At 35.2% G+C, this 15,838-nt stretch overlaps 1 protein-coding gene across 14 annotated transcripts in view; it reads left to right on the plus strand.

Moving 5' to 3' along the window:
- FAM135A (family with sequence similarity 135 member A) overlaps window positions 1-11,558 on the plus strand; it is a 133,248-nt gene extending 121,690 nt beyond the window's left edge. For all 14 annotated transcript variants that reach the window (XM_055329697.1, XM_055329695.1, XM_055329699.1 and 11 more), the window contains 2 exons: window positions 7,111-7,224; window positions 10,143-11,558. In XM_055329697.1, the coding sequence (XP_055185672.1) occupies window positions 7,111-7,224; window positions 10,143-10,348 (320 nt within the window). In that variant the 3' untranslated portion in view covers window positions 10,349-11,558. The remainder of the gene's footprint in view (window positions 1-7,110; window positions 7,225-10,142) is intronic.
- The last annotated feature ends 4,280 nt before the right edge of the window (window positions 11,559-15,838 follow it).

Consider the following 15,838-nt stretch of genomic DNA (forward strand, 5'->3'; position numbering starts at 1 on the left):
TTTACTAACTCTTCTTTCAAAATTTTTTAATAGTACTCTGTTTTCTACATTACTTAGTTTGAAATATCTCAATGTCATCTTTGATCCCACTTCTTTGCATTCTACTTCCCAAGATTGTTAATGTTATAACTGAACTCTTATGGTATTATATATGAACCTCATTTACCATACCTGTTACAGTTTATCTCATATAGTCACTTTTATATACCTTAACTTCCTTTTCAATAATAGGATCCATTTGTGACAACTCTTTCCCACTCCTCACATAAACAGTATTTACTATAGTCCTTCCCTTAGTAAGTGTTCAGTATAAACTCACTGCATCAATGAATGGTCTTTTCAATACTATTTTCAGTGTCCAAAGGCAGGTCAGTATTATATGGTAAGCTGGAAATCAAACTCATGTATTTGGTGACTGATAGTTCCAAATTGGAAGTAACTTGAATTTGTAATCTAAGCCGTAGGCATTTAAATCTATTTTTTACCTTCATTCTCATCCCTTGTGTCCTACATTCTGCTCCTGAAACATTTGATGTAAACACTGGATAGATTTACTAATTGAATAATGCCCACTTCGTTTGAGTGCTGTTTTAACCTTTTCAGGGTTCTGCCTTAAATGTTATTAATGTGAGAAAGAGATTTTGGAATGGTTATTTCATGTATTGTCTGTCATTAGAATCAGAGAAAGAAAAGTTCTTTTATAGGTCAAGTTTTATGTTTTGTTTCTAAGAGTACAAAGCAACAATAAGTTACATACAGTGCACAGAAATATTTACTTGATTCATTAAAATACAAGATATGCCTACAAATAAAATAGAGTGTATAGTACTCACGTGGGAAAAACTTATGACACTAACTGGAACTACTGTGTTCTAGGTACATGAAGTTTGTACCACTGCTGTTGACAGGTTAGGAAATGTATGAAAGGCAAAACCAAATATAAATGTTCCCTGGGGTCTGCATATTTATGCTGTATTTTACAAAGTAAAATTAGCAATAGGAATAGTAACAACATAAGAAAATAAAAACATTAAAGAAGGCATAAATAAAATTTTACAATAAAAATTCTATAATCCATGGCCTTCCCCCATCTGAACAGATATTTGTACTGCTATTTCTAATTACTAAGATGTGAGTAGATCTTTTGCACTTGAGTTATTTCTTAAAGATTAGTTAAAACTTTTGCTTACAAGTTACTAATTGACTATTTGCCTTATAGTTCATGACAAGACTCATACCTTCCCTCCAGTTGTACCAGCCTAATAACTGTTTATGAGCCGAACCTAAAGTCAATCGTAGATACTATTTTTAGCTGAAAAACTGAGTAGGATCCTTAATCTAAATAGGCTTCAGTTTCTTCATTGGTAAAATGGGAATAATAGTATTCTTCCTCAAGACTATTAAAGGATCGAATGAGATAATCCATGTGAAACAACTACTGTTTTGAATAGCACAAAATTCAATAAATGTTAGATGGTAAAAATAGCTCTAAACGAAGAGTGCCTGAACTAAAATAATATTAGTATTTTAAATTATAAAAATTTGCTTTCACATTACCATCACAAATCTGTTTTAGGACATTTTTCTAACAAAACTATTAAAAATTAGTTCATCTAAATGTCAGTATTACTGGCTATAAAAAATTACTCAAATGACTTATTAAAATTGTATTTATGTTTTAGGATTTCTTTTTTTTTTTAAGATTTATTTATTTATTCATGAGAGACACAGAAAAAGAGGCAGAGACACAGGCAGAGGGAGAAGCAGACTCCCTGCAGGGAGCCCCATGCAGGACTCGATCCTGGATCCTGGATCCCGAGATCAAGCTCTGAGCCAAAGGCAGATGCCCAACTGCTGAACCACCCAGGCATCCCTGTTTTAAGATTTCTACTTGTACCCAAATATAAGTCTATTAATATACATCTGAATTGTTTCTGAAAGTGTAGGAAAGAACCAGCATCAGCTAACATTTTGGGAAGCAAATTCTTTCAAATGTAAAATAAATGAGTAAAAATAAGAATAGTGTAATATATTTTAGTATGTGTCAGTTTTAAAAGCACAGGGTTTTCTTCATCTCAGCACTATTAACATTTTGGGCTGGATAAATCTTCATCATCAGGGGTGGTCTTATGCATTTTAAGATACTTAGTAGCACCCCTAGCCTCACCCCACTAAATGCCAGTAGCACACACCCTCCTCCATGCCCTCATCACTTCAGTCCCCCTGGTTGTGATAACAAAATACCCAACACACGTATGGTACATACTATATTCCAGGTACTATCTAAATATATATATATACTAGCTTATTTAATCTTATTAAGACTATTATTGCTCCATATTGCAAATGAGGACATTGAAGCACAGAGAAGTTGAGTAACTTGTCTGAGGTCATAAAGCTAGTAAGCAGTCATGCATGTTCCAGTTGTGTCATGTTTAGCCAGTAATGCATATTTTCAGGAACCTTAGAAACTGTTTCTAATTGCAGTTTTAAATATCAACATACTCACTAGTTGATTTTTAAATTATGACAGAGGTGGTCCAAGTCTATCTTGAGCTTTGTTTTTCCCTAGTTTTTGTTTTGTTTTGTTTTTTGAGGTTTTTTTGGTCATCTAGAAAATTGTGAGAAATGAGTGGTCAATTCCTACACCCACACACATACAATTACATAGCTATATATAATATATAAATACATAATAATTTATCATTATAACATGTAAATTACTTTTTTTTATTTAAGCAAAGCCCCTACCCTTTTGAAACAGTCTTTTCTGCAATGTATCATTAGTAGCTTTCCTTAATTAAAAGCTATTTATTATTTTAAAATTAAAGAAGCATTTAAAAGCATAAAATAATTTAGATGATTTCTTTAAAAAATTGAGAAATGTTATGTTTTTGTAAAAATCATATATTTATTAAGTGTGTATTGCCTTTTTTGTTTGAACACAAAAGATCTAGTAAAGCTTTAAGGAAATGTTACTTTTAAGAGGAAATTATCTATTTTGATTAAGGTGTTAAAATTATAAAAATTCATTAAATTTTTATAACAACTTATGACCCAAAAACCTTATTGCATTCTACAAATTACACAGTATAGTTATGGCATACTAGTGTCTCAGCATTGAGTATCAAAAGAAAGAAGATGAAGAAACTAGAACAATGTAGAAGGTATATTCTACATTGTAAAGTGTGAAGTGTATATTACATACGTATTTAGTGACACCTGTGGTGAAGCAGTCAAGATTACATAAAGAGGACCATGGGCATTCTTGCATTCTGCAATGAGGGCTCAAAAATAGCCCAATGAGAATCTATTGTTGGAATTGCAGAAACACCTTATTTTAAGATTTTCCCAAAAAACATCTGTTTAGCATCTCTTCACCAGCTATTGAATTCTGACAAAGAAAATATAATAATTAAGGAGATTTCCTGCTGTGCTACTATGGCACAAGAGAATCTTTTCTTCCAGCAGATTACAGAAGTGTTTAATAATAGGTATCCATTGATTTGTAAGTAACATTTGTATTTTGTTTCTGAAAGTGTAGGAAAGAACCAGCATCAGCTAACATTTTGGGAAGCAAATTCTTTCAAATGTAAAATAAATGAGTAAAAATAAGAATAGTGTAATATATTTTAGTATGTGTCAGTTTTAAAAGCACAGGGTTTTCTTCATCTCAGCACTATTAACATTTTGGGCTGGATAAATCTTCATCATCAGGGGTGGTCTTATGCATTTTAAGATACTTAGTAGCATCCCTAGCCTCACCCCACTAAATGCCAGTAGCACACACCCTCCTCCATGCCCTCATCACTTCAGTCCCCCTGGTTGTGATAACAAAAATGTCTTCAGACACTGCTTAATGTCCCTTTAGGTGCAGAGCCACCAGTTTAGAACTACTGCTTGAGCCAATTCCAGAGGGTAAATAGAAAATGAGTCAATATGAACTGCTTTAAAACCCATTAAAATTTTTAGGAAAAAAATGTGTTGCCAGAAGTATCAGGAAGACTAAAATAATGAAGATGAAAGTTACCATACCATAATAGCGTTCATACAGAAATCATCTTATTATACAGTCCACAAAAATATTGAAGATGTATTTTAATCTCTTTCTTGGTACCTGAAAAGTAACTAATATATTCAGAAATTTTTTAGTTAAATGGGGAACTGTTGTTTTCCCAAGTTAGAAGTAACTTTTCAAACTAGGATTAGCCACTTGCAGGACTGAGTGAAGTGCTAACCCAAAGGCCGATAACTAGGTTATCTTTTTTTTTATTTTTTTTTTTTTATTTATGATAGTCACAGAGAGAGAGAGAGGCAGAGACACAGGCAGAGGGAGAAGCAGGCTCCATGCACCTGGAGCCCGATGTGGGACTCGATCCCGGGTCTCCAGGATCGCGCCCTGGGCCAAAGGCAGGCGCCAAACCGCTGCGCCACCCAGGGATCCGATAACTAGGTTATCTTGAGCAGGTAGCATCAGTGTAGGTGCAGAGAAGATGAACCTAGAATAGGACTCCCAGTAGAGACTTCAGACACTTTCATTAGCGAGACTTCAGTATAGCTGGGGCACTTGTGTAATTTGTACCAGCATTGCATCTCAGGGGCCTATCATGTTTCACTTTGAGTTTCTGCCCTGCTTAGCCAACATTGCTAGATAGGGATTAACACCAAAAGATTCAAAGAGAGTCAGTCTATTTAACTAACTTGGGTCTTGGCTGATACAAAAAGCAAACCTTCCAGGCAGAAGCAGAAGCTCCTTGCAGAGATTCTGATCTGCTTCTACAAGGAAATGACACTCAGGTTGAGAATCACTGCTTCAGACTGAGTTCCTTTAAAAAAAAAAAAAAAAGATTTTATTTTTTATTTATTCATGAGAGGCAGAGAGAGACACAGGCAGAGGGAGAAGCAGGCTCCATGCAGGGACCCCGACATGGGACTCCATCCTGGGTCTCCAGGATCACACCCTGGGCTGAAGGTGGCGCTAAACCGCTGGGCCACCGGGGCTGCCCCAGACTGAGTTCCTTGAGGGAAGTGTCTGTCTCTGCAGGTTTAGGCAGCTGGGTGGAATGGAAGTATGCAAAATCAGTAAATATTAGATGAGGGTATTTCTAAGAAAACTGTTAATTCTCAGATTCCCTAGCAATGAAATAAATAAAATCAAAGATCCTGACACTGATATAAATATACTATATTGTCATTTCTAAATGTGATTCCTAAGACAGTACTTTAAAAATACATTTTAAATTTAGTAGTCTAATTTTAATAAATTTTTCAATAAGATATTAATACTAATATTGTGCTTTTGTATGGAAGGTTTTTTTTTTAAATAGAAGTACGATTAACATACATTGTTACATTAGTTTCAAGTATGGAAAGTCTTAAATTACTCTTGAGGGTAAATAAATGTATACCAGTAAGATCTCTGCTCTAAGGACACATAGATAATTCCCAGAGTAGCACTAATGTTACATTGGTTTCAAATGATGCCAAGAATAGAATTAATTTGTCACGAAATGTAAGAATGAAGGGAAAAATCCATTTTTAATAATATTTTTCTAAAATATCATTTTAAATGTTTGTGTAATAGTGTATTATAGACATTGATTATTTCATTTATATCCCTAGAATTTTATATATTCAAATTGCCCCAAGTGTTATCTTCTCATTGAGAAAAGGGAGGAGATAACCTTATATTTGATATAGAGGCTGTAAACAGTCTCATCTACCTGTGTGAAGGTCTAGGATCTCTTATTAGGACCATCAATTCTGAAAGGGAAAGGAGCATCTACAAAGGCTTCCTATATTCTGGATCCACAGTAGTCCCCACAATTGGCCTGTGAAACAGAATCTGAATTCCAATAGGCAAAAAGTATCAAAATTTTACTCTGGAATGTTCCACAACAAAATTATATGCCCTAAAGTAAATACCCCAGTTCTAATGTATTGTTGTTATTGGTTTATATCTTATTTAATAACACATGATTTTTTATTATTTATTTATTTATTTATTATTAGAGCTATACATTACGGTTAATAAGGTGGCCAGGAACCTGGTTTCAGTACTTAAGTGAGTTAATTCAATGTATCACAAACCGTAAATTCACCTAATTTACTAAAAAATAAATATAGAGGGACCTGACTGAAGTCAGGTGGATGGATAACAGAACTCATTATTATTATTGAAAAATCTAAGTACGTATCCTCTTAACATTATACAAATAAGGAGTGAATAGTAATATTAGGCAATAGTCAAATGAAAACTTAAAAAAGTCAGCTTCAAATGATTTCATTTGAAATCATTTTATTTTTATGAAAAAGTATAATTTTTTTCTTTGAGAAATAGTCCTAAATATTGAGAAATATCCTCTGGAAAGTAAGAAAGTCATAAAATACTTCCTATAGAATTTTAGCCCACCATATCTAATCCCTCCAGTACCCCCACACCACCACATCATAATCCTTGCCTCACTCAGTATAGACATTTCTCATACCAGCACATAAACTGTATACAGTGAAGGTAGGGGTTTTTATAGATAATATATAGAAATTTGGAGAAAGAATTCATCTAATGTAAAATCCATAAATTTATGGCACCTACGTGGCCCAGTCAGTTGAGTTTGGGACTCTTAATTTCTGCTCAGGTCCTCAGATCAAGAGCCTTTGGCCTCATGGAGTTGGCTTCTCCCTCTCCCTTTGCCTTCCCCCTCCCTGTCATTTGTGTGTGGACTCTCTCTCTCCCCCTCTCAAATAAATGAATGAATGAATATAAAACCTTTATTTATTTGAGAGGGAGAGCCAGCACCTAGTGGGGGAGGGACAGGAAGAGAGAGAAGCAGACTCCCCACTGAGCAGGGATCCCGAGGCAGAGCTCCATCCCAAGACCCTGAGATCATGACCAAATTCAGAGGCTTATCAGACTGAGCCCACCAGGTGCCCCTATAAATAAATTTAAAAATTTTTTAAAGCTATAAACTTAATACTATTAAGGATTAAGTATTATACTTAATACTTTGAGGAAATTAAAAATTTCCTGTCATGTAGTATACTACTAAGTTATTTTAAATCTGGCTAATTAATCTGGTTGCATTATAATTCAGTATTTTTTCTTTATAGGGCTTCATTATTTCAAAAATGTTGTGCTAGTGGGATCTCTACAGGATCGCTATGTTCCTTATCACTCTGCCCGCATTGAAATGTGTAAAACAGCATTAAAGGACAAACAGTCAGGTAACTAAATAAATTGGAAGTATTTCATCTCCATTTGTTTCTCTGACAATGCATCCCATAACATTTTTTATATGTCAGTTGATCACTTTTATTATTATTTTAAATGCCTGCTTATGACGGAATCATTATTTTATATGGAGTTCCCTATACATTAAAAAAAAAAGTATTTCAAACAGTTGTAACTACACCTGAGCTTTTTCCCAAATTTTTCTTGTAGTCACTTTCTTCTTTCTTTCATCTTTCTTTCATTTTACTTTCTTTTTCACCCACTGATGTTAACAGCTATCCTTCCTCTTTTTTTCTTCTTTTCTTTTCTCCTGCCATGTGAAATGGTTTTGCCAATAAAACAGTCATCTTGGGATGCCTGGGTAGCTCAGTGGTTGAGTGTCTGTCTTTAGCTCTGGGCGTGATCCTAGAATCCCAGGATCGAGTCCCACGTCGGGCTCCCTGCAATGAAGCCTGCTTCTCCCTCTGCCTGTGTCTCTGTCTCTCTCTCTCTCTCTCTCTCTCTCTCTCTGTCTCTGTGTCTCTCATGAATAAATAAATAAAATCTTTAAAAAAAATCATTCTTTTGAAAGAGTTCTTTTCCTAATTATAAATGCCCTTCATTTTGCTGCCTCAAAAGTAATCTGTAGTTTAATTTCCTCTGGATTATTGGGATTGGTGATTATGGTAATCATCATGCTGCATGATCTGCTGTATCTTGCTTTTAGTCAAAGATGGAAGCATGCTGCATGATCTGCTGTATCTTGCTTTTAGTCAAAGATGGAAGCAAAGACTTATTTTACTTCAATAAAGTAATAAAGATTTTATATATTTATTCTTTTGTTATTGCTATCTTGAATAACAAAAGAAATTTAAATCATAGCTAATTAGAGCCAGGATATTTGCATCCTATTTGCTTATTTTATTTTTTTAATTTTTTAACTTTTTAACAAATTTTACTTATTTATTCATGAGACACACAGAGAGAGGCAGAGACATAGGCAGAGGGAGAAGCAGGCTCCCTATAGGGAGCCCGATGTGAGACTTGATCCCAGCATCCTGGGATCATGACCTGAGCCAAAGGCAGACACACAATGTGCCCTGTTTACTTATTTTATAATTGAGATGCTAAGTGGCTGATCCAAAGTCACTGGCGATTAATTAATTACAGGATTAGGGCAAGAACTTGGTTGGGTGTCGAACCTCCCATATTTGCTCAGTTCCTTTTTTGGAATGAGGGTGATTTTTAAGCAAACTCTTAATCCTTTGCTTTTTCCACATTTTAACAGTAAACAGTCTCTTTAAGCAGGGAATCTCCCTTATACACATTTGTATTGGCATTGCCTAACATGATGCCTGACACATACATAGTAGGTACTCTATTCATTTAACAAATATTTTTTTAGCGTTTTGTGACATCAGAATAATTTTTTTTATTGTTGTCAACTTCTATAGGAACTTAGGGGAAAATTCAGAAGAGATTTATTTAACCTTCAGGATGGGTCATAGAAACTAGAGAAATGTGCTTGTTTTAACAGATTCTGTGCGACGGGGGGACAGGGGGAAATCTAATCAAGACAGGTTTGGACTACTTCTATAATAAAAATATTTTTCAAGTAGCATGTAACCAGAAATCCAGCTTGATTCACAGTGAAAACTAAGAGAAGAGGTGGGAGTTTTCTATGAATCTATCTGATGTGTTAATCTCTGTCTTTAATAGCTCTCTCTTCTTTCTCTAAATGTACTTCTATATACTTTTCCCTTCTCATGATTCCTCAGAGATAAACCCTACCCCTCCTTAGAAATGTGATACTTGCCTATAAAATCCACAGGTCCATGGATATGTGTTAGCACTCATCTGTAGTTAAGCATTAAAAACTCTTTTGCCCCTTGTAAGGCAGTTTGTGCCTTTATGTATATCTAACCTTCTTTAGAAGGTCTTTAATGCTGAGAATGACCTCAATAAGTTCATTGTCAGGATTAGCCAAAAAGAGGGAGAAACAGTTTTGAGATTAAAAGCAAAACCAAGCATTAAATAAATCCTTAGACCAAAAAGGATCCTGTCTGATCTTGAGCCAAACTTACATTGTTCTTTTGACTATAGGAAGTTACTGATTTTTTTTTAGAATAATTTGGAAATATGTGGGATAATGTTGAATGCCTCTGAAACATTTTTAAAGTACTTGCTATAGGTTCAAGTTTTAAAAGTTCTAAAAGGCAAAATGTCTTTTATTTGTATAGTTGACACTCAATGTTACATTAGTTTCAGGTGTACCATATAGTAAGTGATTCAGCTTTTCTATACATTATGCTATCCTCACCCCAAGGGTAGCTACCATCTGTCACCATAGAACACTATTACAGTATCACTGACTATTCCCTATAATATATAAAAGGCAAAATGTCTTAGCATGGCTATCTTATTTTCATAATAAGTTAACAAGTCATAAGTGACCTAATGTTGAATAAAATTATTTACTCTGTTATATTCATTGCTGTGAATTAAAAGAATCAAATTTATAAGAATTTATAATAAATTTATTAGTTTTACTTGGCTAGGTAATGTGGTTATTTGTATTTTTTATAGAACAGTCTCAAAATGATAGTCCAAGAAAAAGAAAACCTTTTAAAAGACATTCTGGGACGCCTAGGTGGCTCAGTGGTTGAGCGGTCTGCCTTTGGCTCAGGGCAGGATCCCAGGATCTGGGATCAAGTCCCACATCGGGCTCCTTGCAAGGAGCCTGTTTCTCCCTCCACCTGTGTCTCTGCCTCTCTCTCTGTGTCTCCCATGAATTTAAAAAAAAAAAAAAAGACATTCTTCTGCTTTAAATAGAAATAATATGACTAAATTTTATAAATTATATAAAAGTTGGCATAGAATTTTTTCAGTTATTCATGTAAACTAATTTTCTTGTTTTCTGTTTGTTCCATAGGACAAATCTATTCAGAAATGATCCACAACTTGCTTCGCCCAGTTCTACAAAGCAAGGAGTGTAATTTGGTTCGATACAATGTCATCAATGCATTGCCCAATACAGCTGATTCACTCATTGGGAGAGCTGCACATATAGCTGTTCTTGATTCGGAAATATTTTTAGAGAAATTCTTTCTGGTTGCTGCCCTCAAATATTTCCAATAGGATAAAAACATTGTTAGAGACTTGATAATTACCTCATTCAACAATGATTCAAATAATGTATTATATTAAAATGTAGAGGCTGATAAGTTCTAAGAAATATTTATACCTTTTTATATGGAAGATAATTTATATCATCCATGTTTAGAGCTTTTTAAACATCACTTTCCTTTCTAGGTAATGTGGCTGTGCAATATTTTTTTAATTTTATCTTTTTACTTTTCTATTACTTTTTCATATATTTTGCTACATAAGTATTTCAGTGAAACTTTAAGCCCATATGTATATCTGATTGTTTATTATTGGCTTTCCACAGTCCTTACATCAGACACGTCCTGTTAGAGGCCATTTATTGCAAGAATAGCATGGGATTTTAAATTTTCTAGTATTGGGGTATTATTTAGTTAATTATACATTTTACTTTTAACATTTTACTATGTTTTAACTGGAAATAAAATTATGGCTGCTAAAGTATATTTTTTGAAATCAACTCTAGCCCTGTCAAACCAGGTAGTTCATAAATGACAATGTTATAAAAGTTTTCTATAAAAGTCATTACTGTTGCTATTAAACATATGTCATGCCTATTAAAATATATATTTTCTACTGGTGATTTCAACATTATTTCTCACATTGACTTTTATTACTGGAACTTTTTCATGTTCATGTTAGCAGCATCTAGAAATTTTTGAATGTTGAATGCCCTCTGCTTTGATTTGGTTGGAATTTTGCTACATTTGGTAGTGTTGCTTGAACTTTCCGACTACATTTCTTTAACTTTTTTCATGGACTTTCTTGTATGTAAATAATACTTAAGTGTTGAAATTTATGAAATACTTTTATGAATTTAGATAATTTTTAAATATTATTAAAATTTGTTGAACTAAAAAGTAATGTAAATAAAAGAATTCATGTTAAGAATGGAACAAAATAATTACATGTTTGGTGATAGAGATGCAAATGTTTTTGATATATGGAGATGTTAAGTCTTTTGACTTTCCTAAAGGTGCTGAATAGCATTAAATTCACTATTTTCCTTTCCTATTTTACTTGTGAAAATAATAATGCACTAAGGATGGATAGGTCTGTTTGCATTTGCCAATTGTGATGGACAGAGGTTTTTGTAAGTATGTGTTGTATAATGCATGTTTTATTTTTAGCATTGTGTTATTATTGCCTCTGGTGTTAATAAATGAACAAATGACTATCTGGAGGAACAGATAAACCACTTGCTTATTTTCAGAATACTAGGGGTATATTTTTATTTATAGTTGGATAGACTATATTAATTGTATAGACCAGCATGATTATATAACTTACAGCCTTTGTATTTTTATAATTTGTCTTTTGCATATATTAAGTAGTTAAAAAGTATTTCATTGGCTCTCCATAATTCTTTACTTTGTAAAAAGTATTTGAAAATCCAATGAATTGACTAAGCAATAATATACCAAGTACTTTATAACTGGAAAATATAAATACATGCATTAACTACCACATATTTTTGCCACACACATTTTTCATCTTCACATACCTTGGCCCTGAGTTTAAAATATGCTTATTCTAAGTTTGTATAATAATCTTCCAGGTTTATCAAAGGATTCATTCTTACTCATAATGATATAATTGTATGTGAGGGTAAATTATTCGTATGATCATGGCTTATTGGTTGTTGGTTGCTTTGACACAGTTTTCAAAAGCATATCAATGATCATAGTTTAAAATCTAACAGATTTCACTTCTCATTTACCAGGGAAACTATCATATAATATTTACTTCCAAATGCAGATTGTAGGAGTGGATTGGGGTCCTGAGGGAAAGGGGAAGTGATTGCCTGAAATAGTATACTTGACTTCTAGAGCATGAATCTCATTAAAGTATATGCCCGTAAGAATTCTTGTTGCAAAAAACAACAACAACAACAACAAAAATTATGATTAAGTTAAGCAGAAAAAAATTGTTGGAAGAATGTTAGGTAACTCATGGAATTGTTGGAAAAGCTGGAGAATGAACTTTGGAAAACAGAAGCCAAGGGAAGCTAAATGACCAAAATCATAGCTAAGTTCTGACCTCAAGAAGAACTAGAAGTTTGTGTATACATCTTCTGGCAGTGGTGCCTCTGAAAACTGGATTCCAAACACTTTTCTCATCTGAATCACTCATTCCAAATTCGAAGTCTGATAGGAATGTCCTATTGACGAAAGTTATTCTTTTGTTTTTTTAAGATTTTATTTATTCATTCATGAGAGACACAGAGAGAGACCGAGACATGGGCAGAGGGAGAAGCAGGCTTCCTGCAAGGATCCTGATGTGGGACTCAATCCCAGGACCCCAGGATCAGGACCTGAGCCAAAGGCAGTTGCTCAACCACGGAGCCACACAGATACCTCTGACCAAGGTTATTTTTCTACCAGCACTCAGGCTTCAAGCATCAAAGATAGCAAATATATTTGACCTCAGCTTCCATAGTAGATGATGAGACCATTTCTCTCACCAGATCCACCAAGTATATGAAATGAGTGTGATGACTGAACACCCAATATAAAAACATCAGAGATCTACTGTAGTCCCATCTCTTTCCAACATTTACATATAACACTCCTCCCATATGTATGCATTTGCATAATACTGTATTATCCCTCATCTACTTTCAAGTCCAGAATCTCCGTAAGATGTCCCCTCCTCTAATTCTGTAATGATCTTGTCTCAGTAGTATGTAACCCATAACAGAATCGTGACCTAACCACTACTACATCTATATACAACATAGGAAAGAAAAGGGAAATTATTAAATACATAAGCATATATATGTACCAGTGAGGAAGGAAATATAACTAGAGCAGGGCTTTGCCAGCATCCTTGCTGATAATTACCTGAATTACTAAAAATACAAATTTCAGGGAAGCCTAGGTGGCTCAGCGGTTGGGTGGCTGCTGTCAGCTCAGGTCATGATCCCAGGATTCGGTATCGAGTCCTGCATCAGGCTCCTACAAAGAGCCTGCTTCTCCCTCTGCCTATGTCTCACCTCTCTCTGTGTGTCTCTCATGAATAAATAAATACATTTTTATAAAAAAATACAAATTTCAGAACCCTATTATAGACAAACTGAAACAATATCTAGGGTAGGATATGGGGAACAACATGTTTTGTCCCAAAGTCTCATTTATGTTAAAATTATGCTAAATACAGTCCTCAATTCTGCTACTGGCCATAAAGCTAGATGGTTATGACTTCTCACCACTGCCACTTACTCCCTGTTTCCTTTGTATTTGAGGATGTCAACTGGATGAGATTTACCTAGTGCATGTTCCAAGGATCTGAGGCTTGAGTGGTCTTGCCTATACATGGTTGCAAATGTTTGCTTAATTTTTATAATTCAAAATGGTATTGTGAGGAGGTATTCCAGGAGATATGATTTCCCAAGCTCTAATCAGACTCCTCTTTCTACTCCCATTTCTGTGGTCATCAGGGCCAATCACCCCAGCTACTGCCATAACCACTTTTTCTAACTCCTTACCTAGAGGAACGAGCTAAAATGACCAGGTTACAATTCCCAACTTCAATGCAGAGAAAACATCATGTCCCCTTATATCCCACTCTGGGAAAAAAAATAGTACACCAAAAAAATCTGGAATCTTGGAGATGGATGGTAAACGCAGTGGAGGGTCTAAGATTTTATCCTACTTATAGGCTTGCTTGCTACAGGACAGGAGACTCCAGAGTACAAAAGACTTTATTACAGCAAAATAGCCAAGCATCAGCATATTTGCACTAGTTCCTGGAGCCCCAATCCCCACAGTGATGGAGAGTGGCAGATGACACCTGTACACACATTGGGTTGCATCACAGGAGAAAAGTCCAGGGCCAAGGGCCAAGCGTTTTTTAGAGCAAGCAGCAAACAAGCCAGTCTCTTTCCCCCAAAGGGAACAGCAGTTCTATTGTAGTAATGCTATATTTAAATGCCCATATGACCAGCTACAGAAATTGCTGTTTCAGGAGATAGATAAGCCTTGCCATTGGTATACTCAGCAGTAATCTGCAGGGAGGCCCAGGACCCATGGCAGATTATTTCTCCCCATGATGGTAAGCAAAACATAGGAACAGTGTATCATGTAAACAAGATACTCATCCTTCTACTACTCTTTGGATCCAGTTATTCTGTCCATAGAAGAGATAACACTGAAATTGTTAAGTCATTGGGAATATATGCCAAGTCCTTTAGGACAGCATCCCAAAGTGTATTTTCTCATCCTGTTCCAAAAGTAAACCTTTTGGGAAAAAAAAAAAAAAAAACCTTTTGGGGATCCCTGTGTGGCACAGTCAAGTGTCTGCCTTCAGCCCAGGCCATGATCCTAGGGTCCTGGGAACCAATCCCTCCCCTCCACCTTGCATTGGGCTCCCTGCTCAGTGGGGAGCCTACTTCTCCCTCTCCCTCTGCTGTTTCCCCACTCATGCTCTCTATCACTTTTAATCTTAAATGAATAAAACCTTAAAAAAAAAGTAAACCTTCAGTAGAGCTGTCCTTTATAAGACTGATTGCTTCTGGTCTGATGGGATATGTGATAAGGTTTGCTAATGCCACAGGCATCACTACATTTTTCACAGGAGTGAGTTCTTTGGTAAGCACTTTTGTATGGGATGCTATATAAGGTGTATTTAGTATAAGGTATTCAGTAAGTACACAGAATGTATAAAAGAAGCATAAGTCACAGAAACCAATCCAAATGTGGGTATAATTGTTACTATACAACAAGTTGCTACCTCCTTCATTATAGTAGGGTTCCATTGTAATCAAACCTGCCACCCAGGCTACATAGTCCTTTATCAGGGGGACAGATTGTTCACTGCAAGTAGTGGTGCTAGCCAATCTGTCAGGGAAAAAGACTATGTTAAAAATCTATGCATGTCTCCGTGCCACTGTGACTAGCAGATAGTAGGTCCAGCTGTGGTGGGGGAATGAGGCTGACTGATGTCTATGAAGAGGGTCACTGTGGTCTCAAATGGTCTTCAATGATCCCCATCTGCTGGTATTCACCCTTTGTGTAACCCCTCCCTTTTCAGAGGGTGCTGGATATACTGACTTCAAATAGAGTACATCAAAAGAATACATCACTTCTAATGATAGAATACATCAAAACTTGAGATTACAAAAATCCTGTGGCTTCTACTTTAGCAGTTTCATTCTCACTCATTCCGTGGAAAGCCAGCTGCCATATTGTGAGATGATCTTTGAAGAAGCCCACATAGCAAGAACTAAAAGAGGCCTCTGGTCTGAAAGCCCACAAAGCATCGAATCCTGCCAATAATTGTACTAGTAAGCTTGGAGGCAGATCTTCCCCTAGTTGTGCCTCCATATGAAACTGGAACTCCAATTAAGAACTTGACTGCAACCTCCTTTAAGACCTAGAGGCACACTGGCTGCTGCTTTTCTGATCCACAAAAACAGAATTTAAGACAATACCAAATTTTGGTATAATGTATTATGATGCAATA

This window comes from Nyctereutes procyonoides, unplaced genomic scaffold (assembly GCF_905146905.1).
Source record: "Nyctereutes procyonoides isolate TBG_1078 unplaced genomic scaffold, NYPRO_anot_genome, whole genome shotgun sequence".
NCBI classification, from domain to species: domain Eukaryota; kingdom Metazoa; phylum Chordata; class Mammalia; order Carnivora; family Canidae; genus Nyctereutes; species Nyctereutes procyonoides.